This window comes from Mustelus asterias, chromosome 9 (assembly GCF_964213995.1).
Source record: "Mustelus asterias chromosome 9, sMusAst1.hap1.1, whole genome shotgun sequence".
Lineage (NCBI taxonomy): Eukaryota > Metazoa > Chordata > Chondrichthyes > Carcharhiniformes > Triakidae > Mustelus > Mustelus asterias.
Window position 1 is genome coordinate 28449697 of NC_135809.1, and position 21810 is coordinate 28471506.

The 21810-nt window shown below is 41.5% G+C and overlaps 1 protein-coding gene across 1 annotated transcript in view; it reads left to right on the forward strand.

Annotated features, from left to right (window-relative positions):
- The window catches only part of tfec (transcription factor EC), an 81451-nt gene that overhangs the window by 39845 nt on the left and 19796 nt on the right, over nt 1-21810 (forward strand). The window contains exons 2-3 of the mRNA XM_078221169.1: nt 4707-4955; nt 10911-11009. Coding sequence (XP_078077295.1) covers nt 4863-4955; nt 10911-11009 — 192 coding nt within the window. The 5' untranslated portion in view covers nt 4707-4862. The remainder of the gene's footprint in view (nt 1-4706; nt 4956-10910; nt 11010-21810) is intronic.

The following is a 21810-nucleotide window of genomic DNA, read 5'->3' on the forward strand; positions in this document are numbered from 1 at the left end:
TTCCTGGCAGAGTTGGTGGGTATGGTACAGGTGGCGAGGAGGGAAGTGTGGAGAGGGAGGGGGGAGTAAGTCCCAAAAATTGCTGGTGTATCTGCAACCCAATATAATCCTGCTCACTTTTGGGCCTTGAAGGAGTGTGGGAAGTCCTGTGGAACTTTTAAATATGTAAGAAAGCAATTAATGCAGACTTTAATCCAGCATTCTTGCTTTAACAACCAGCACATGGGTTTCTTGAGCTATATGAAACCCAGCAGGGTCAACAAGGTCGGGGTGCAGCAGGCATTGATACGGTTCTGTGAAAATAACAGACTTGAAAACCTTGAAATAAAAAGCTGCTCTCCTCCCTAAGTGAAATATGCTCACAGGAGATGCTCACAGGTTCATGCTTTACAGGAGATTTCTAACTTTTTGAAAGTCTGTTCACCTATCTCGTAATTCATTCACCTTGGTTTTATCTTCCCTGCTGTCAACCTTCATATGGCATGTGAGCAGCTCATACAGTCCTCCCTAGGATCTCTGATAGGGGACAAGAGGAGCAGCAAAACCTACAACAGCACAATAAATAGGAATGAAATAGGCCATAAGGCTTGTTGAGCCTGCTCCACCATCATGGCAGGTCTTAGGCTTCAAGACCACTTTCCCAGCCACTATCCATGTCCTTTTGCTTTGAGAAATTAGAAATCTGTTTAACTTATTTTAATGTGTTTGATGAAGGAATATCAGCAACCCTCAGGGGTAAAGAATTCCAAAGATTCACAACACTTTGAGTGAAGTCATTTCTCTTCATCTCGGTCCTAAACAATCAGCTCCTTATCCTGAGACCTTGCTCCCAAGCTTTAGATTCCCCAACCAGTTTAAACAATCTCTGTCCATTAACCAATCCTCTATTCATTATAATATATTACCCCAAACTTACTTATACTATTCCCAATTTCCATCCATACTGATGCTACTGCACGATCTTCTGAAAAGCTTAATTACAGGGGGGAATTTTCACATTCCACATTGGTAAATTCCTATAAATATAGGATGACTTTTTATTGATTGTAACATGGAATCGCATCCCAGAGGCATGTAATTTGACCTAACAGGTCTATGCTGGTGTTTATGGATCACATGAGCCGCCTCCAACATTTATTTCCATCAATATATGCTTCTATTCTCCTCTTCCCCATGTACTTATCTTACATCCTATTAAATGCATCTAAACTATTCACCTCAACCTCCCCATGAAATTATGCTTACCAGATTCTTACTACTCCCCAAGTTACTATGATTCTTGAATCATAGAAGTTTCACTTAAATTTCTGGCTAGATTTATGAGTGACATCTATGATCCATAGTTTAGTTTTCCTTACAAGTGAAAACATTTTATCTATATCTATCCTGTTAACCCCATTGCTAATCTTAATGACTTCTATTGAGTCTCCTCTATTGGACGGAAGAATAGCCCCAAGTTTTTCCACACAGAGGGTGGTGAATGCCTGGAACGCGCTGTCGGAGGAGATGGTGGAAGCAGATTCTATAACAACATTCAAGAGGCATCTGGATAGGTACATAAATAGGCAGGGAATAGAGGAAGATGACAACAGAATTTTATGGTCTTGGAGTATAATCATGAAAAATCACAAGTAACAGCAAATTAAAAGAAAGTTTAGTTCTCAACTAGTTGGATTTAAACTTTGAGGCAGTACCTTAGCATAAATGCCATTGATCTTCAGAACTTACATGTGCACATCTTTTCCTTGTACGATAATCAAGAGATTGTGCTTTGTATAGTTTATTTATGAACACTGCAGTGAATTTCACTGCATGTGAAAATCCACTAATCGGCACACTCCGGCACCTGTTGGTGCACCCAACTAGCACATCTTTCAGACTGTGGGAGGAAACCGGAACACCCGGAGGAAACCCACGCAGACATGGGGAGAACATGCAAACTCCACGCAGACAGTGACCCAAGCCAGGAATTGAACCCACACCCGTAGTGTGGCTAACCACTGTGCCGCCGTAAAGTAAAGTTTATTTATTAGTGTCACAAGTAGGCTTACATTAACACCGCAATGAAGTTACTGTGAAAATCCCTAGTCGCCACACTCCAACACCTGTCGGGTATACCGAGGGAGAATTTAGCATTGCCAATGCACCTAACCAGCACATCTTTTGGATTGTGGGAGGAAACTGGAGCATCTGGAGGAAACCCACACAAATGCAGGGAGAACATGTGAACTCCACACAGATGGTGACCCAAGCTGGGAATAGAACCCAGGTCCCTGGTACTCTGAGGCAGCAGTGCTAACCACTGTGCCACCGATAGCTGAACGTAACAAAATTGTTAATTCATTGAAGAATACTGTGCAAATGTATTTTCTAAGGACATAATAAAATTCACCTCAGAACATGGTATTTTTGCATTTTGAAACCTGGCTCTGAAAATAAAAGAAGAAATTCATTATCCAATTAAGCTCAAAAATCTAGAAGAGCATTGTATTAAAAAAAACCTGTATGAGGATGGTTTAAAAGTGACACTTCAGCTCTAAGGTAGCTTTGTAGCAAGAATACAAACTGTCCCTCCTGTGGCTTTGTAAAAAAGGTGAAAGCAACTCTCTCTTCAAATCTAATGAGCAAATTGAATAAAAGCATAATGTGGTATTTTTGTTTACAGTGGAATTGTGCCCTGACCATTTCAGAGTCAGCATGATGAAAGTATACTCTATGTAAATATGAGCAACACAATGTGCTATAGAATAAAGTAATACAAATGACTGGAGCATGTTTTGGAAGAGGAAGAACAAACAGTGTATTATCCTCAGAGACCCTGGAGGAAAATATGGCTGAAGACAGTTGAATAAATAGTTGCGACTTAATAACAGGCAGAGTAGTGCTGGTCTGTGGACTTCTTGGTAACAAGACCATACAGAATTACTGTTGTGATCAAACTGAGGGAAAGCGACGTCTTTCCAAATCAGTAGCTCTCTGAAGTAATTGACACACTGTGTAATGGAAGAATGGTCCTAGCTGCGCCAATTAGATCCTTTAGCATTCCTTGTCAGTTTATAAAGTCTTCTGCTTGGCCTCGGCAGTAGCACTCTTCCGAAGATTGGCTGCAGAAAGATAATTCAGCAGAACAAGTGTGGAATTGTTGCCCTCACAAACTTCAAGTGAACTACGTACTCTTCTTCGGGTGATCCACAATGCCGCACATATCAGAATATGCATACTGCAAGGTGAGAATTAGATACATGATGATGAATAGTTTAACCTTTGTCATTGACTGTAGTAGTGAACTGAGAAATTCAAATATTTAGTACATTGCGCTGATTGAGGTACATTTGTCCCTCTGTGTTTCCAATGACACAATGGTCTTGCAAGGAGAACGTGAAGAGGTTTTGTTTATTTAATTTGGTGTGTGTGTTTGTGTATGAGACAAAGTGCAATTACAGCCTAGCAGTATGACCTCCATTTAATCCAGTTATTACCATTGATGATTTAAAGTATTTCGCTAAGAGATAAATTACTCCAAGTTTCAGGACATTATTTTATTGTGAAGTTAGAGATGATGTTTTTGCCATTTTTAAAGATAGCTAGGTTCATGGATTCAACAGATTTTATGACTTCAAAAATGTCAAAAGTTTAAATATCCTTTATAATAAATCCTACAAATAGATCAGCAATCCCAAAATTCGGAAGTATGGAGACAAAGCCCAGTTGCACTTGGGTAGGTGAGGGTGGAAGATTTCCTCCAGTGCCACATAGCAAACCCGCTCATTTCCAAACAGGTTTAGATTTTTGTTGAATATTGTAAACATGGAAATCTTTTAGCTTAACGGGATTTTAAAAATATTATTCTGTTTCAATCTCTTTCTGCAGTTAGGAAGAATGTGGCTAGTCTAGAAAAATTTTATCATGAAGTTGTATAATATTACTAAGGCATTAATTGAATAGTTTATTGGCAATTTAAACAAGTGGAAGTTAAAATCTTCGGATAAAATTAAGCTTATTTAATCATTTTTTAAACTGCATCTTGTATGAATCTCTTTACACAGCACAGAGTTAATATATGTCATGAGGGAATCAGAAATCATTCAGTTGGTAATATTTTCTATCACAGGCAAGGTCTTGGAAATCTTTCTGTGTATAAAATACACTCTTATAGAACAAAGCAAAGACAAAATGTAGGATTCCTGTAAACATAACTGCAGTCAAATGATTGATATTACCATTTATCTTACTGCAATATTTCAGTTTCATAAAATCATAAGAAATGGAGAAGGAGGCGGCCATTTGGCCCATTGAGCCTGTTCTGCCATTCAATAAGATCATGGCTGATCTGAACGTGTCCTGAAATCCACTTCCCTGGCTTTACGCCATAACTTCTAACACCGTTATTGATCAAAAAACTTGTCTAAGACAAGCCTGGGATATATTCAGTGATTCAATTGCTGCTGTCCTCTGTGGAAGAGAATTACAAAGACTAATGACCCTCTATCTCTGTTATTGCACAGGCACAGCGAAAGCAATAAGGTAGTTCATATTTTGCTGCTTCTGTCAAGTACAGTGACCTAGATCAAAAATGTACCTTTTCTCGCCATACAGGGTGAAAATACATTTTTTAAAAATCAACACTCTAACAAACGGCTATCACTTTTACAATGAGTTATTAATGGCAGGTCTTCAAAAAAAGATTTTTACATTATTTTCAACAGGTTCAAACACACCTGGAAAACCCAACAAAGTACCATCTTCACCAGACACAGAGGCAACAGGTGAAACAGTACCTGGCACTGGGCACCAAGCTTTCCAATCAGACATTCTCCATTTCTCAGTCACACCCTGGAGAATCTGTTAGAACAACGCCTATTATGCGAAATGCCCACATTCCCTCTGGCAATGAAAATAATATGCCGGACAGTCCAATCACACTGCTATCTCTAGGAGTAAATCATGAAAATGAGGTAATCTCTCTTTTTAGTATATTTGCATCTCTTTCTTGTGATCAATTAGTTACAACTTAAAGCAAAAGTATACACGTGTGCCTGTAATTTTTATCCGACTTCTGGTTACTTTTCTCATGAGCCATTTCTGGGTTATGCAATAAACTATTTCATCACTTGATTTGAACAACATAATAACTTATTCTTATACATCTAGAATGTAATGACAAGGTACTTCACAGGGACATTATTAAACAGAGCCACATAATGAGATATTAGGGCAGATGACCAAAAGCTTGAGCAAAGGAGATAGATTTTAAGAAGAATCTTAAAGTGGGAAAGGGAAGTAAAGATGTGGAGAGGCATGGTGAGAATATTACCATGCTTGGGGCCGCCGATGGGTAGAGCAATTAAAATTGGGAAGTTTGCAAGGGGCTAGCATTAGAGATAGCAATAGCATAATATTGGAGGATCATGGGGCTGGAGGAGATTCAAGTGATAGAGAGGGGAGGGGCCATCAAAACAAGGATGAGACATTGCTCGGCAGGGAACTGTTGTAGGTCAGCGAGCACAGGGGTGATAGTAGAATTGGACTTGCCGTGAGTTAAGACACAAGCAGCAGAATTTTGAAAAAACTCAATTTTCAGAAGGTGGGAGATCAGCCAGGGGTGTGTTGGCATAGTCACGTCTCAAGATATGGATGAGGTAAGTGCAGCACATGAGCTGTGATGGGGTGAAGTCAGGCAATATTACTGAGGTGGAAATAAATGTTTTAGTGATGGTTTGTTTTTGCCAAATCTCATGAATTTGTTTGAAAAAAAAAGTGTTAACAATGAACTCATTATTGTACTAATTTAGTTTGTATATATTCTGGGCATATTTAAATAGCATGGTCTTCATTTACAAATAGTCCAATACATTTTTTGTTTGTTTAAAAATATAGTGATGTCAAGCCATCTAAAGTATATAATTCTGTTACTTAGCTCTGCATTTCTCAGAGTGCAGCTTTTCCACAGTGTAACAGAATCTGCACATAGTCATTGGACCTAAATAATTTGCAGAAAGACCATTTTGCATTGACTGTAAGGAATGTCTACGCACATCATTGCCTCTTCCTCCAAATGAAAAGAATCCAATGTAAAAGTTGCACAGCATTAACCATTCATCACTTACATGAATTATCATGACAAAACCTGCCCTTCTGATTATATCCCACTACAAACGTAAAGAAAAAAAAAGGGAAATATAATGGCAAATGAGCTTTTAAGTTGGAATTAAATTAGATGAAGATCATGGTTTTCAATATACACAGTCTGCCAAGCTGATATTTGAGTAACATCGGAGTGAAGGGAAAAGATAGTGGGTTGGATTTTACGATCTTGTTCGTCCCAAAACTGTAAAAACCCGCCTAAGGTTAACAGGCCTTCCCATGGTCCACCCCTTGCCCGCTCCGATTCCCGTGGTGGGCGGGACAGTAAAATTCCGGCTAGTGAGTTCAGGGAAGGAGAATTAATGCAATTTAACACATGTCATACACTTTGAGATTTATGATTTACTTTTAAAGAGTTGGTCATTTTAATTTAATTGCTTCGAAATGGCTGTCATTTTAGTTTCTAAATGTAAAAGTTCATTAAAATTACATAACTTTAATTTTAGTTAAAGACAACATCCCCTGCCGCTGGTGAAGGACAAAACAAGCTTTGCTGAAGTATGGAATTTATTGCAGCACATTTTTTATTATTTTGAACTAAAATTTTCTTCACTCTTTTACCATGCACTTTCTGCAGTTCAGAGGTCAGGTGGGAAATTTTCTCCAAGTTATCTGCCAGTGCCACTTCTCAGCTATTTGTGAGGAGATGGCAAAGGGTGTCTTTGGTGACACTTCCTCCTAATGTTCTCAGTCTTTATGTGGGAATACCTTACTCATGGCACAGCTTGTTGAACCTCCATTCTGCACACCCAATGATTTCCTCTTAAATCGTCGATACATCAGGACTGTCTTTAAATTTTGTTCAATTCTCGCTCTATGTACAATTTGCAAGTACTTTTTTTAAATGAAAATTTAAAATTTCTTCTCTGGACTTCATTGTGCCATGGACAATATTCCAGCTTAGTCTCGGACAGCTCCCTGTGTTCTATGACAAACTGCACATGAACTTTTGTTAAGAGGCAAGGCAGGAGAATGGCCAGGCATCCACACATTTCGGATGCTCTACCCATTATAATAGCAATCTGCTCTGGCTTGGTTTTATGATGATTTGTGCTTACTCTCCCTTGCTCACTTTCAATCCAGCCCACGCCTTAGTCACACACCTTTCGTGACTGAATTAACATGGTCCTCTCGATGCACTGTCCCACTCAGGGAACTGACAAGCTATGTGCTACAATCTCACCACAAGGGATCTGACTGCTTGCCAGCTCTTTACTTGAGTCTACGTCAGTGTTGTGCCTTCAAAGTTTTTCTTCGCAGTCACCCACTGCATTTCCAATACTGACCAAAATATCAAAAAGGTCTTCTCATGCCATGTCACATGATCTAAGGCTGTTCACCATGATGCGTCTGTGCTTAGTCTTGGTGCCAGTCTGTCTGACCACTGCTGAATACCATGTCATTTTTAAAAATAATATAAAAACACACATTCACTCAAAAGGGATTGGGAAAACACGTTGTTGAGTTCATTTATTTAGACCAGGCACATGGGAACATATATACATGGATGTAAAGCTTGAAGACATCAGCTGCAGGGTTGTGTGTGCTGCGTTCTGTTCACAGGCCAAAGTGAAACTAAGACTGGTTCACATGAAACACCCTGTTTGGTGATGGCATGCTGCTGTCTTTTAAAGGCATATTACTTGACATTCATTTGTAAAGATAGATATGGGCCAGGATTTTACCACTCCTCACTGCATTCACTGAGACGAGACACGCTATGGTGGGACCATAAAATCCTGGCCATGCTTCCTGCGTAAGTAACAACATAATGGGCAGAATTTTATGTCCTCGCTTAAGCGAGACCGGAAAATCTCGCCCAAGGTCACCAGACATTTCTGTTTTTCACCCCTTGCCTGGTCCGATTCCGTGGCAACTATGTCCCATTCAATGCTATATAATTTCCAATAGACATGTGGAAATGTGTACCAGTGCTCCATTTACACTGTGTACTATATGCCACTCATTGAAAATAATAATCGCTGCTGAAAAACAGCATGTAGAATGTGACAATTTATCTGAGTTCATGAAGTTGTTTGCTGGATAAAATTAAATGGCAGGAGGATAACTGATAGAGTCGGCCTTCCATCCTGTAAAATGGTGGTCAACTCTGTGTTAACCATCACCTGGTGTGGCTCAGGAGTCCCAAGCTGGCATGGTAGTTTCTACTGTATTTGCTGCAGAGGAAGACAGTGGGCTGAGGTGGACAATTTGCCGTCAGTTGTTTTCTCAGCCAGCTGAGATGTTCATTTCCACTCACCTCTTCCAGTGCCCTTTTAAACAGTCAGTGTCTAGAGGTCACAACTGTTAGTAATCGTCTTCCAGTTGTCAGTGTCAATATCCGCTATCTTCAAATCTTACTTGCAGGGATCCACGTAGCAGAGGTTATAGACACCCAGGAGGTTGTGACCCGGTGGCCAATTCACCGCACAGAAAATCTCTTGGATTACGGCATCATCCATCCAATGAGTGTGGCTGAGCCAATGCAGATGTCATTGGCTGAGCAATGAAATTAGCACACTCTAGGGACCTCCGTGGCCTTATTCTGTCAAGAGATGCCAACGATACATCCAAGACTGCAAATGTGATAACAATTCAGCAATTTTTACTGCCATTGCCCAGGTCTCACCACTGTAGGGGAATGTACTGAGGATGCAGGCTTGGTAGATGTGCAGTCTGGTGTTCTCAATCAGGTTGATGTTGTTCCACATTCTCTTACTCAGCTTGCACATAACAGCTGGAGTTTTTGCAATACGCTTGTTGGTTTCAACCTCAAGTAGTTCACCATTGGTTCTGGTTTGCAAGTTGACACCTTTCGTAGATGACCTTGAATAGGAAAGCAGCAAAGAGAAGAATGTGCAAAAGAGTGTTGGTGCCAGAACACAACCCTTTTTGACTCCACTGCAAATTTCAAAGGGTTGCGATGTTGCCCCCTCATAGCGATTGTACCCATAATGTAATGGAAAGCGGCTTTGGCAGCCAGCCAATTTTCTCCAGCAGCTTAAATAGACCACCTCTGCTCACATGGTTAAGTACCTCGATGAGATCAGTGGAGGCAAATATAGTGGTCTCTTTTGTTCATGGAATTTCTCCTGCAGCTCCCATACTGAGAAGATCAATTGTAGATCTTCCAGTTCTGAAACACATTGGGACTCAAGATTCATGCGTTTCAGCCAACATCTGCCTCCTGCCAAAGTTAATGTATGTTTCCTGTGATGCTCACTCAGTAGGGAGGTGCCTTGATAATTGTAGCAATCACTACAGTTGCCCCCGTTCTTTTCCGGAGTCACAATCTTTGCATTCCACATATCCTGGAGCATTGCTCCCTCCCACTAGCAAATGCTGCAGGAGTGCTGGTTTCCCATGCTCCATGCAGTATAGCATTAGCATCTGGAGCTTTGTCAATGGCAAGTGAATGAACAACAATGCTTAGCTCCTTGCAGCCCAGGCTAAAGATTCAGAGGAACTCGGAGAATGATTGGCCCCCTAGACATGCAACATGCAGGCCCACTGGCAAGTGGACACACCCAGGCACACGTGAACCAATCTCCCAGTGATGAGTGAATAGTTCCAGTGCCTTGTGGGTACATCAGCAGAGTTGAAGGTTAAGGGAGTAAACCTTGACAAAATACCTGGAGCAGAGCTCATAGGTGGACTGATGTCTAAGGAGGTCATATTGTCAGCAGCTCCTGCAACCAAGCCAGTGCAAAACATAGTTCTGTGTGTTCCTTTAGATGCAACTGGTGAGAACCCTGATGTTAGGTAGTCCAAAATAAAATTTTCCCAAGCTTGTATCCTGGAGACAACACTCCAGTATCGCTGCAAAGTGTTAACAGAACACAAGAGACAGCAGCAGTTATGGACTTGATTGGCATTGAGAATGGATCCTATGGGCTGTCCCTGACAGTGGGAAATAACAATGTGTCCCACTGGTCAGCTATTGGCCATCTCAAGTTGGTCAGTTTGTCTAGTAAGGTGCTGACCCATCAACACTCCATCTACTTTGATGGGTGTATGGAGCTTAAGAGTCTCTGCTTAACAAGTGGACAGCATTCATTGCACCAAACAAACAAAAAGAAAGAAGATGCCAACTCTTCAATTGGCAAGTTGGAACATTTGGGACTGACAGACGACTTGCAGTTGATTGATAATGCACACAAGTCAACTGTGATCAACATGAACTTTATAGACTTAACATTGATGCAATATCCCTACAAAGTTAGTGGACAATAACTTGCAAACCAAGGCTATCCAGTCATTCAATGGCGGTACCTCATGACCACAAAATATATATTTTTTAATTTCTCGAATCAATGTCATAAATACAAAAACTGCAACACATTAACAACGTAATTGTTTTGAGTTTCTACCCAAACACACATTTAACCCGGATGTGGAGATGCTGGTGTTGGACTGGGGTGGGCACAGTAAGAGGTCTCCTGGTGTTGTGAGACTTCTTACTGTGCATACTCAACCCTGGATGTGCGAGTATTTAATGGAGCTGTGTTTTGTTCCCATTTCTAAAAGCTATGCTTTTAAGTGAAAATACTGTATATGTAAGTTGTAATAGTCATGCCAACATGGGTTTCCTGTCTGCACTCTCTCATCACTATGATTAAAGACATGGGCAATGCAATGACCATTCAGGATCTGTGAGGTATCACAGCTCATAGCCCATTCCCTTTCTGATTTGCATTTAAAATGAAATTGAGGGCGCTTTACGCTGGAAATGTCATCTTCACCTGCACAACACATGTTGTTTTTAGATGGATGATGTCATCGATGATATAATCAGTTTGGAATCGAGCTGCTTCAATGAAGATTCTCTCAGCTGTATGGAGCCACACTCTCTCATCAATAACACAGTAAGTACTCCTTGTGGCAAGGGAGGCATCTTTAGCAGCCGGTAGATTTTGGGGTACTGGAGAAGGGTGTGGGGAGGATTAAGGATCCAATGTTGGGTCTACTCCAAATGTTTTGTTCTTTTCTTCTATATCACTTAAAATGGGTGAAAACATTTATTCTTACCATTCACCATGGCATTTCTTTCATGACAAGGAAAGTAGCTGAAGTAATCATGAACAGATGGAGAAGCAACTCCATGATGGGCTGAATGGTCTCTTTCTGTGTTCTGGAACCTTAGAACTACTAAGCATGCTGTAGTTCTATGATTCCACTTAAACTCTAATTTATTTATTAGCGTCACAAGTAGGCTTACATTAACACTGCAATTAAGTTACTGCGAAAATCCCCTAGTCGCCACACTCCGGCGCCTGTTCGGGCACACTGAGGGAGAATTTAGCATGACCAATGCACCTAACCAGCGCATCTTTTGGACTCATGGATGTCTTGAATATGTTGTTTAATGTTTAGGCTAAAGCATTTTTTACATCCTGTTGCATATTAGTTGCTTTAATATGCACCAGAATTACATCATCTAGGGGAGGCAGTGACCTAGTGGTATTATCGCTAGACTATTAAGCGAGAAACTCAGCTAATGTTTTGAATCCTGCCACAGCAGATGGTGGAATTTGAATTCAATAAAAAAAAATCTGGAAGAAAGAATCTACTGATGACCATTGTCGATTGTCGTGAAAACCCATCTGGTTCACTAATGCCCTTTAGGGAAGGAAATCTGTCATCCCTACCTGGTCTGGCCTACATGTGACTCCAGAGCCACAGCAAAGTGGTTGACTCTCAAATGCCCTCAGGCAATTAGGGATGGGCAATAAATGCTGACCAGCCAGCGATGCACGAATGAATAAAAAACAAATTCTATTATTGTGCTGGAGAAGACTAAATCACTATGATATTGTGCCTGTTTCTAAACATGTACAAGAAGTTCTTTATCAAAAAACCTATAATTTTGGTATTAATTTTAAGGGAGGATTTAGCTTCCTCTGTGATGTCATAAAAAGTGTTTGCAGAGCTGTCCATGCCACATAACACCTTCCGACTCTCACGTAAATTGAATACTTGATTCTGTTTCTATGTGGCAGACAAGGAAGGAAGGGGGGGGGTGGAGGGGGAGTTGAATTAAACATACTGTTGTATGTCATCAACATTAGATTACTTTCTATCCAAACGTTCAGGTTGCAGATTTCAACCTAACAGTGCTGCTATGATCACTTAGCACGTTTTACAATGACAATAGTAAAATAAAACTCTGATTCCAAAAATCACTTGGCCAGAAGAGCATGTTTATGCTGTAATTTGATGAGTCCAAACAGGGCATTTGATTTATTTTTTTCAAATGTCACTACGAATCTTTACCCTGACTCCACTGTGGGTGCTGAAGGATTCTGATTGCTCACTGCAATGTTGCCATAGTCTATTGTTCATGCGTGTTCTGTAACAGAAAGTGACAATAGATTCTGTGACCACTACTGTGTATTATTTTGGTCTCCTTATTTTAAAAAAGGTATAATTGCTTTAGAAGCAGTTCAGAGGAAGTTCACTTGACTTATTTCTTGGATAAAAGTGTTGCCTTACTGTGATGACTCAGTAAGCCAACTGCAAAGGAATGGTGTTTTATTTTAATCATAGAAAAATAGAATCTCTACAGTGCAGAAGGAGACCATTCGGCCCATCAAGATGCACCAACAACAACCCCACCTAGGCCCGATCCTCCTAACCCCACGTATTTACCCAGCTAATCCACCTGCCACTAAGCGGCATGAACTTAGCAAGGTCAATCAACCTAACCCGCACATCTTTGGAATGTGGGAGGAAACCGGAGCATCCGGAAGAAACCCACATAATGAAGGAAATGTTAAACCACAAACTTGTGGTACATGGACAGACGTCCCGTCCAGGACAATAAGATATTGGACCTGCTCAGGGGCCCGCCTTATAAATGACTTGGGACACGAGTTCCACCTGTTTAGGTAATTACCAATACCATGGGAACCCATATTCTATGAGTCCTACTGGGAGGTCAATCAGGGATTCCCACGTATGTCCTGAGAGTTATCACATGTATGAAGAGAGGTTGAGCAGGCCTATACCCAGTGGAGTTTAGAAGAATGACAGATGATTTTATTGAAACATATGACCCCGAGGGAACTTGATAGGGTGGATATCTGGAAGATGTTTCCTCTATTGGGGTACTAAAACCAGGGGACATATTCTGCCCTTTAAGACTGAGATGAGGAGAATTTTTTCTCCCAAAGGGTTGTTGGTCTGCGGAACTCCCTTCTCCAGAAAATAGTGGAGGCTGGGTCATTGAATTTATTCAAGGCAGAGTTAGACAGGTTTTTGTTAGACAAGGGAGTCAAGGGTTATGGGGATCAGTCAGCAAAGCTGAAACCACAACCAGATCAGCCATGATCTTATTGAATGGTGGAGCAGGCTCGAGAGGCCTAATGGTGCCTTATATTACGATAAGGGATGTCATAGCTGAGCACAGTACTGTCTTTGAGACACAACCCTTGCAGAAGAAGCTATTGGCGAGGGATGAGAAGCAATAACTTTGGATGATGTTTTTTGCTCTCTAGTGGCTACCAATGCCAAAAGTATCAAAAGGGAAGTGAGTATTCCCAAGCTTATTCTTGATTGAATAAGATGTCTTCCCCAAATAGACGCCTGATAAACAAAATCATAGGACCTACAGTACAGAAGGAGGCCATTTGGCCCATTGAGCCTACACTGACAACAATCCGACCCAGGTCCTATCCCCGTAACCCCACATATTTACCCTCCTAGTTCCCCCTGACACTAAGGGGCAATTAATCATGACCAATCAGCCTAACCTACACATCTTCAGCCTTTAATGAAAATTAATTGGAAGACTGACTCAGTCTGGAATAGTTCAAAGGAAATTAATCTTTGGCAATGAATGTTATTGATCCTAGAGTGCAGAGAGAGTAAGATAGAAATTTGTGCAATGCTCAGAACCAGGGAAACTATGTAAACAGATCCATTAGTCTTCCTTCCATTCCATGTAGAATAATTGAATCTGTTACTAGAAATAAACCAGTCTAATAAATGTTGCTGAAAGAACTTTGCAGGAATACCAATGCCAGGGCAATGCCTTGCCCAATCAGAACCAAGTTGCCTGGTTTACATTTCAAACAATGGTTGGCAGTTAACTGCCAGTCACCATCAACTGATGCAATCTCCATTGTAATGCCTCTCCCAATAAAAGTCCCCACTTGACAACAAATCAACATTTTCTTCTCAAAGCACAAATTTGTTGTTTGCCCTGATACTGGTATTCGTGCAAAGTCTCCTGATGACTGCATTTGATTCAATTTATTATCACATGTATTGGGATACAGTGAAAAGTATTGTTTCTTGCACACTATAGAGACAGAACATACCATTCAGTGAGTACATTGGGGAGAAGGAAAGGAGGGGGTGCAGAATATGATGTTACAGTCATAGCTAGGGTGTAGAGAAAGATCAGCTTAACATATGGTAGGTCCATTCAAAAGTCTGATGGCAGCAGAGAAGAAGATGTTCTTGCATCAGTTACAAAACAAAATGCTTCAACAAAAAAGGTCCTTTTTTTTCGGCAATGCTCAACTTCTGTACTACCAGACACCAATTTGTATAATGATAGTTAAAAATAGAAAAATGCTGAAAATACGTTGGCAGTATCGGTGGAGAGAGAATCAGAATTAATATTTCAGTGTAATCACAATCTAGGCTGTGTTTTGCACCCATTTTACACCTGAAAAATGGGCACAACAAACACTAATATCACCCTTATGTTTTTGCATGTCTAAATTGCGCAATGAATATATCGCTTATCAAATCAAACGCAATCCCGAAAATCCTGAAACTATTATTACTTTGTCAGTTGCAATGGACGACAAAGGTTTTGCTTATTAGTGTCACAAGTCGGTTTACGTTAACACTGCAATGAAGTTACTGCGAAAAACTTTGAATTCCAAGTATGACAGCCAAAATTACTGTTGGTACTTACTACGCTGAATGCAGCTCGGAATTAATATTTCCAGAAACAAAAAGAGAAAATTAACGATAAAGGCAACTTATTCATGACAAGTCCTGGAAAGTAAAATCTCTAATATCCAAATTGGGATTTCCCTTTCAAATATCTGACAGTGAAGCACAGCTCTATTGATTTATCGCGCTGTTGTTTAACATTTGTTTAAATAGTTTCTTGCAAGCCGGCAAACATTAACAATTGCGCTGCTTGATGCAACATCAAAGAGCTGAACCAGCCTGCAGGAGAACGATTTTACTCTTAATAAATTCTATATCAGACTAGTGTTAAAGTCCAAGGAGCCAGAGTTCACTTGTTTATGTGAATTGATGTTCAGCACATGTGCTTTAACTTCTGCTCACATCGTCGCTCCAAGAAAGAAGGAAAGTTAAAATGAAGGAAAAGAACAAAACAATTGCTATTGTGGAGTTGATAGAGCCACAGAAAATAAAATTGGTAAGAAAGAGATGTTCTTGCTGTTTGGACTAGACTTCTAATCGTCAGTAGATTTGGGAAATATTTTATTGAGAAATGTGTGCAAAAGCAAAATATCTTACCTGAGAAAACCATAATGGAGTACATTACCTCAGTACAGAACCGCTATACTAAATGCAAATTCCTGAAAGGGCAGCAGCATCAGCATTTGTGCATCAGAAGGCGGCACGGTGGCCTAGTGGTTGGCACTGGGATCCAGGGTTCAATTCCTGGCGTGGGTCATTGTCTGTGTGGAATTTGCACATTCTCCCCATGTCTGTGTGGGTTTCCTCCAGCTGCCCCGGTGTCCTCCCACAGTCCAAAGATGTGCAGGTTAGGTAGATAGTGTCCCGGAATGCATCGGTTAGAGGGATTAGCGGGATAAATAGTTGGGATTACGGGGATAGGGCATGGATGGGATTGTTGTCAGTGCAGACACGATGGGCTAAATGGCCTCCTTCTGCACTGTAGGATTTCTATGAAGTAAAGGAGTAGCAAACTTACAATGGCTTTGCTTATTCAAATAATGGTGCAAATTTAGAATATTCTTGGCATTGTGCAGCTTTCGATATTTCTCCTTTAACATAGTAGTAAAAATTTACTGATAATTTTCCTTAAGCCAACCAAACGGGATTCTCCGGTCTCATCCATGGCAGGCGAGGACGGAAAATTTGGTGTTCCATACAAAATTCAATTCACTTTCAGTGGCACCAGAAAATACCAGCCGCAAACAAGGAATTTAGGCCACTGTATTTTTAGAAGCTGCCTTCAAAATGAGTCCACAAAGCAGCATGTTTGAACAATGTTATTTGCCTTTTTAAAAAGGACATCAGGCAATACAATTGCCATAATTCTAAGGGCAATGTACTGCAGGGTAATGCAAAAATAGCAATGCAACATTTTTAGTCAATGTGTTAGCATGGTACAATGTTTCAAATGCAGTTTAGATGTTCTTCTCTGCTGTGAGGCCTTTCAACTTTCAAAGGTTATCAATAGATTATAAAGTAACGAAGTATAAAAGGGAGAGCGCAATGTCATGCCTTATGTGATGTAATAATTACTAGTTTTGCAATGACTTTAATCACTGACTATAACATAGAATGAGTAAGTGGTTATGTTATTTGAATTTTCATTCTTTTTTGACATTTTTCAAAACAATCCAAATCTGAGCATTTTCTAAAGGCAAAGTTAAAATGATTGACAGTAAGAACATTTAGTTTATAATAGACATTCATATTTAAATGTGTCACTGCAATATTTTACCCTTTGTGCAGGTTCCTTAAAGTATTAGCTAAATTCAACATTATTTTTCCCGTGTAGAAAAGCTGTCTTAAAGTTTTCTAAAGTTTATTTATTAATGTCACAAGTAGGCTGATATTAACACTGCAATGAAGTTACTGTGAAAATCCCCGAGTCGCCTCACTCTGGCGCCTGTTCGGTTACACTGAGGGAGAATTTAGCATGGCCAATGTTCGTCTTTTGGACTGTGGGAGGAAACCACAGCACCCAGTGGAAACCCACGCAGACACAGAGGACATGCAGACTCTGCACAGACAGTGACCCGAGCTGGGAATTAAACCCGGGTCCCTGGTGCTGTGAGGCAGCAATGCTAACCACTATGCCACCGTGCTGTCTCTAATACTGAAACGTGACATTTTGCGGAGGCAATCTTTCAAAGCTGCATTAGTCAGTCTGCAGTATTGTTACAAATTCAATTTGGTGTAGGTTCAAAATTCCTCCATTATTTTTTGCGATTTGACTACTTTACATGGGGTTAAACGTAGAGTTTAAAGTGGAATGGAATTTGGCACTTTAATTCAATGTTTCTTCCTCAGTAAATTCCCCATATCACGCCAGCCTTACTTATTGGAAATGGTGAAACAATGTGGAAATAATGGACAGGCATTGCAACATTTCGAGAGCTTTCACAAGTGAAAGATAAACATTAGAAGCTGGATAAATCAAAATATACGAGAGCAAGTCTAAAAGCACCCATGTCATTATTCAAAGAAGAGCCAGGAGAGTTGTCCCCACCACTGCCCAACCTTTGTTGTTCAGCAATATAACTTTACAGCGCCAGGGATCCGGGTTCAATTCCAGCCTTGGGTCACTGCACATTCTCCCCATGTCTGCGTGGGTTTCCACCGGGTGCTCCGGTTTCCTCCCACAGTCCGAAAGATGTGGGAGGAAAGATGTCATTACCTCATCGCTCTTTGTGGGAGCTCACTTGTGTGTGGTTTGTCTGCTGTGTTTTCAACAGTGTCTGCCTTTCAGAAAGCAACTTTAGTAGCTGGAAGGTTCTTTGGGACATCATGAGGTTACAAACAGTGCTGTGTTAAGTACAACGCTTTTCTTAGGTGTGACTTCAAGTAAAAGGAATACGTTAAGGGACTTAATTCCACACCATTGCTGATATAAAATCTATTCTCCCTAATTATACCATAATAGAATTCTTAGCCTCGTCAATCTGGTCTCAATGGTAACCCTCCCACCTCTGACTCTTGAGGCTGTGGATACAAGTCTAGAGATTTGATCAAATAGGTTGGCACTCCATTGCAGCATGGAGGGAGTTAGCACCATGGTTGGCACTGCTGTCTCTCAGCATCAGGCATCCAGGTTCAATTCTGGCCTCAGGTGACTGTCTGTGTGGAGTTTGAGTTTGCACATTCTCCTCTTGTCTGCGTGGGTTTCCTCCAGGTGCTCTGGTTTCCTCCCACAGTCCGAAGATGTGCGGGTTAAGTTGATTCACTATGCTAAATTGCCCTTTAGTGTCAGCAGGACTAGCAGGGTAAAACTTGGGTTGCGGGGGTAGGGTGGGATTGTTGTCAATGCAGACTCGATGGGCTGAATGGCCTCCTTATGATTCTATGAGTGCTGCACTGTTGAAAATGACATCTTTCAGATGAAATGTTAATCAGTGTGGCATCATGCAAAGGAGAGTGGAAGATTTCTACCGGGTCCCAGCTAACATTTATTTCTCAAACTACATCATTAAAACAGATTATTTGTTCACTTATTTCATTGCTGTCTGTGCAAATCTGCCATATGCAAATTATAGGGACTACAGTTCAAAGGTATTTCATAAGGCAGTAAAACATTTTGGAATGTCCTGAGACTGTGAAGGTGTGATTTGAATGCAAGATCACTCCTTTCTCTGTTTGTATGAACTCTAATTTGAAGCTATGCAGTAAAACCTCATTAATAACTCCTAAATAAATGCACCATAAGTGACTAGAAATTTCTCCAAGTGCTCTTGGAGGGAAAGCAATAGTGGCTTCATAAGTTGCCAATGGGATGAATAAAAATCTTGAAAGAATTTGGAGTCCATAGAGAACTGTATTCATCCATTCATACCTGGACAATACAGCTTTGTTCAGGATTTATATTGTTTTAAACTTCAAAGTTTTTTTTATTAGTGTCACAAGTAGGCTTACATTAACATTGCAATGAAGTTATTGTGAAAATCACACCCTGGCGCCTGTTTGGGTACACAGAGAGAATTTAACATAGCTAATGCGCCAGGGCCAGCATGGTGGCACAGTGGTTAGCACTGCTGCCTCACAGCGCCAGGGACCCGGGTTCGATTCCCGACTTGGGTCACTGTCTGTGTGGATTCTGCACATTCTCCCCATGTCTGCGTGGGTTTCCTCTGGGTGCTCCAGTTTCCCCCCCACACTCCAAAGATGTATGGGTTAGGTTGATTGGCCATGGTAAATTGACCCTAGTGTCAGGGGGACTAGTAGGGTAAATGCATGGGGCTATGCGGATAGGGCCTGGATAGGATTGTGGTCGGTGCAGACTCAATGGGCCGAATGGCCTCCTTCTGCCCTGTCGGGATTCTATAATTCTAACTTATAGATCTTTTGGACTGTGGGAGGAATCCCATGCAGACAGAGGGACAACATGCAGACTCTGCACAGACAGTGACCCAAGCCGGGAATCAAACCTGGGTCCCTGGTGCTGTGAGGCAACAGTGCTAACCCCTGTGCCATGAATCAACTGAATTATCTCAGATGCTACAGAGAGGAGAGTCAGCGTTTCCTTTCCTGGTCACTATCTACTTGGGGTCAAACAAGGCTGTGTCACTGCAGCAACCCTCTTCTACACCTTCCTTTCTGCAAGACTGCACCTCTCCTCTAGCAAATCCTCCAACAGCCACCAAGAGACAGTAAACTATCCAACCACCGTGACCTTTGATCCAGTCCAACCTCAATCACAGAGCTTCAGTATCCAGATGATGCCGGTTTGTGCGCTAATGCAGAAACAAAGTTCCAGGTCTAGATTACCATGATATCGTGATGCAGAGTAAATATCTATGATTTCCTTGGGCAGTACATTGTTGAATTGGCTAGCAGTGTCAAATGAGCACACGGGACAAGGCATCTCTGATGGTATGCAAGTCCTGAATGGTCTTCGCGAATGTGAAGGAATCCTTCCACTTTGTCACAATGTAGGGACACAATGAGTTGTGAGATTGAATCCTGTACATATGGGTTGCACAAGACACACGAAAATGATGTCCCTTTATACCCTAACTTATATATGACTGGTTCTACACAACATGAATTGGCTAAATGTTTGGATAGTTGCTTCAATCAGTTCTGAACAAATGGATAATCATGAAGTGCTTTTCTTAACTGCAAATCTAATTAGTCAAATACAAACAAAATCAAGATGGCAGGATAGGTGAGGTGTTGCAACTGAAGAACGTGGGTCTAGTGGATACCTGTGTGATGCCAAGGGAAAGCACATCTACAATAAGTGCCAGCGGCATGAGGAACTTTGGCTCAGATTTGATGGGGTAGAGTCCAAGATTTGGACACAGTGGTGCATTAGTGTAGGGGAAAGTTATGTGGAGACCCAGCTCCTGACTTGTTTGCAGCCTTGGTTCAAACATGGACAAAAAGGCTGAACTTCAGAGGTGAGGCGAGTATGACTGCCCTTGACATCAAGGCAACATTTGACTGAGTGTAGCATCAAGGAGCCTGAGCAAAACTCGAGTCAATGGGAATCAGGGGAAAATTCTCCACTGGTTGGAGTCATACTTATTACAAGGTAAGATGGTTGTGGTTGTTGAAGGTCAACCATCTCAGTTCCAGAGGTAGATTTACAATGAAATACAATGGTCCTGGGCACAGTGCACTCACCAATGCAGGCGTGGGGGTGGGAAGGGGGGCCTCACACTGGACAGTGCACTGAGCTTCCAATCAGAGTCTGATTATTTTGCATTTGCTGAAAAGAGCGGGAAAACACTGATTTGAACCATACTAATGATTAATTGAGGTGCGTGTGCACGACGCATGGAGAGGCGATTAGGTGAGGGGGGGGGGGGGGGGCACGAGGCAGAGGCTGATGAGATTTTACTTTGTGAAAGGAAAGTAGGTTCATGACTCGACCCAGAACAGACCAACAACAGAGGTGCCGAAAACCACCAGGGAGGTGAGGTCAGTTGTTGAGGAGGAGCAGCAGGAGAGGTCAACAGGCAACTCAACCCAGGGCAAGCCAGGAACATTGAGGCACCAAAATCAAGCCACCCCAAGGTGAGGTCAACCACTGAGCAGACAAGGAGGTTTGAGAATTGACCCACAGTAGGTCAGCAACAGTGAGGCATGAGACACAAAGCCCCAAATCAAGCCTTAGCCACAAGGAGATGATAAGTGAGGCAGGAGGCTGCCTTAAAGGCCCCAGGCGAACGAGGTGGGTGAAGCTGTGAGAATGGGAAATTGTGACAGGGGGTGTTCAAGACTGTGGGGAACGTGATGTCAGGCAAGGGGGGGTAAGTGCAGCGCCCCACGAACTGTAAATCCACCTCTGGTTCCAGAATACCACTGTAGGAGTTCCTCAGAGTCTTGTCTAAGGCCCAATCATTTTCAGCTGCTTCATCAATGACCTTCCTTCCTTCCTTCATAAGGTCAGAAGTGGAAATATTCACTGATGGTTGCACTGCACCATTCTCAACTCCTCAGATACTGAAGCAGTCCATGTCCAAATGCAGCAAAACCTGGACAATATCCAAGTGTTGGCTGACAAGTAAGATTGGTGCCAGCGAGTGCCAGGCAACGGCCATCTTCAACAAGGGAGAATCTAAACATTGCCCTTCGACATTCAGTGGCTTTATTGCTGAAACCCTCACCATCAACATCCTGGACATTACCATTGACCAAAAACTGAAGTCGCCTAGCCACAGAACCAGGTTAGAGGCTAGGAATCCTACGGCGAATAACTCATCTCCTGACTCCCCA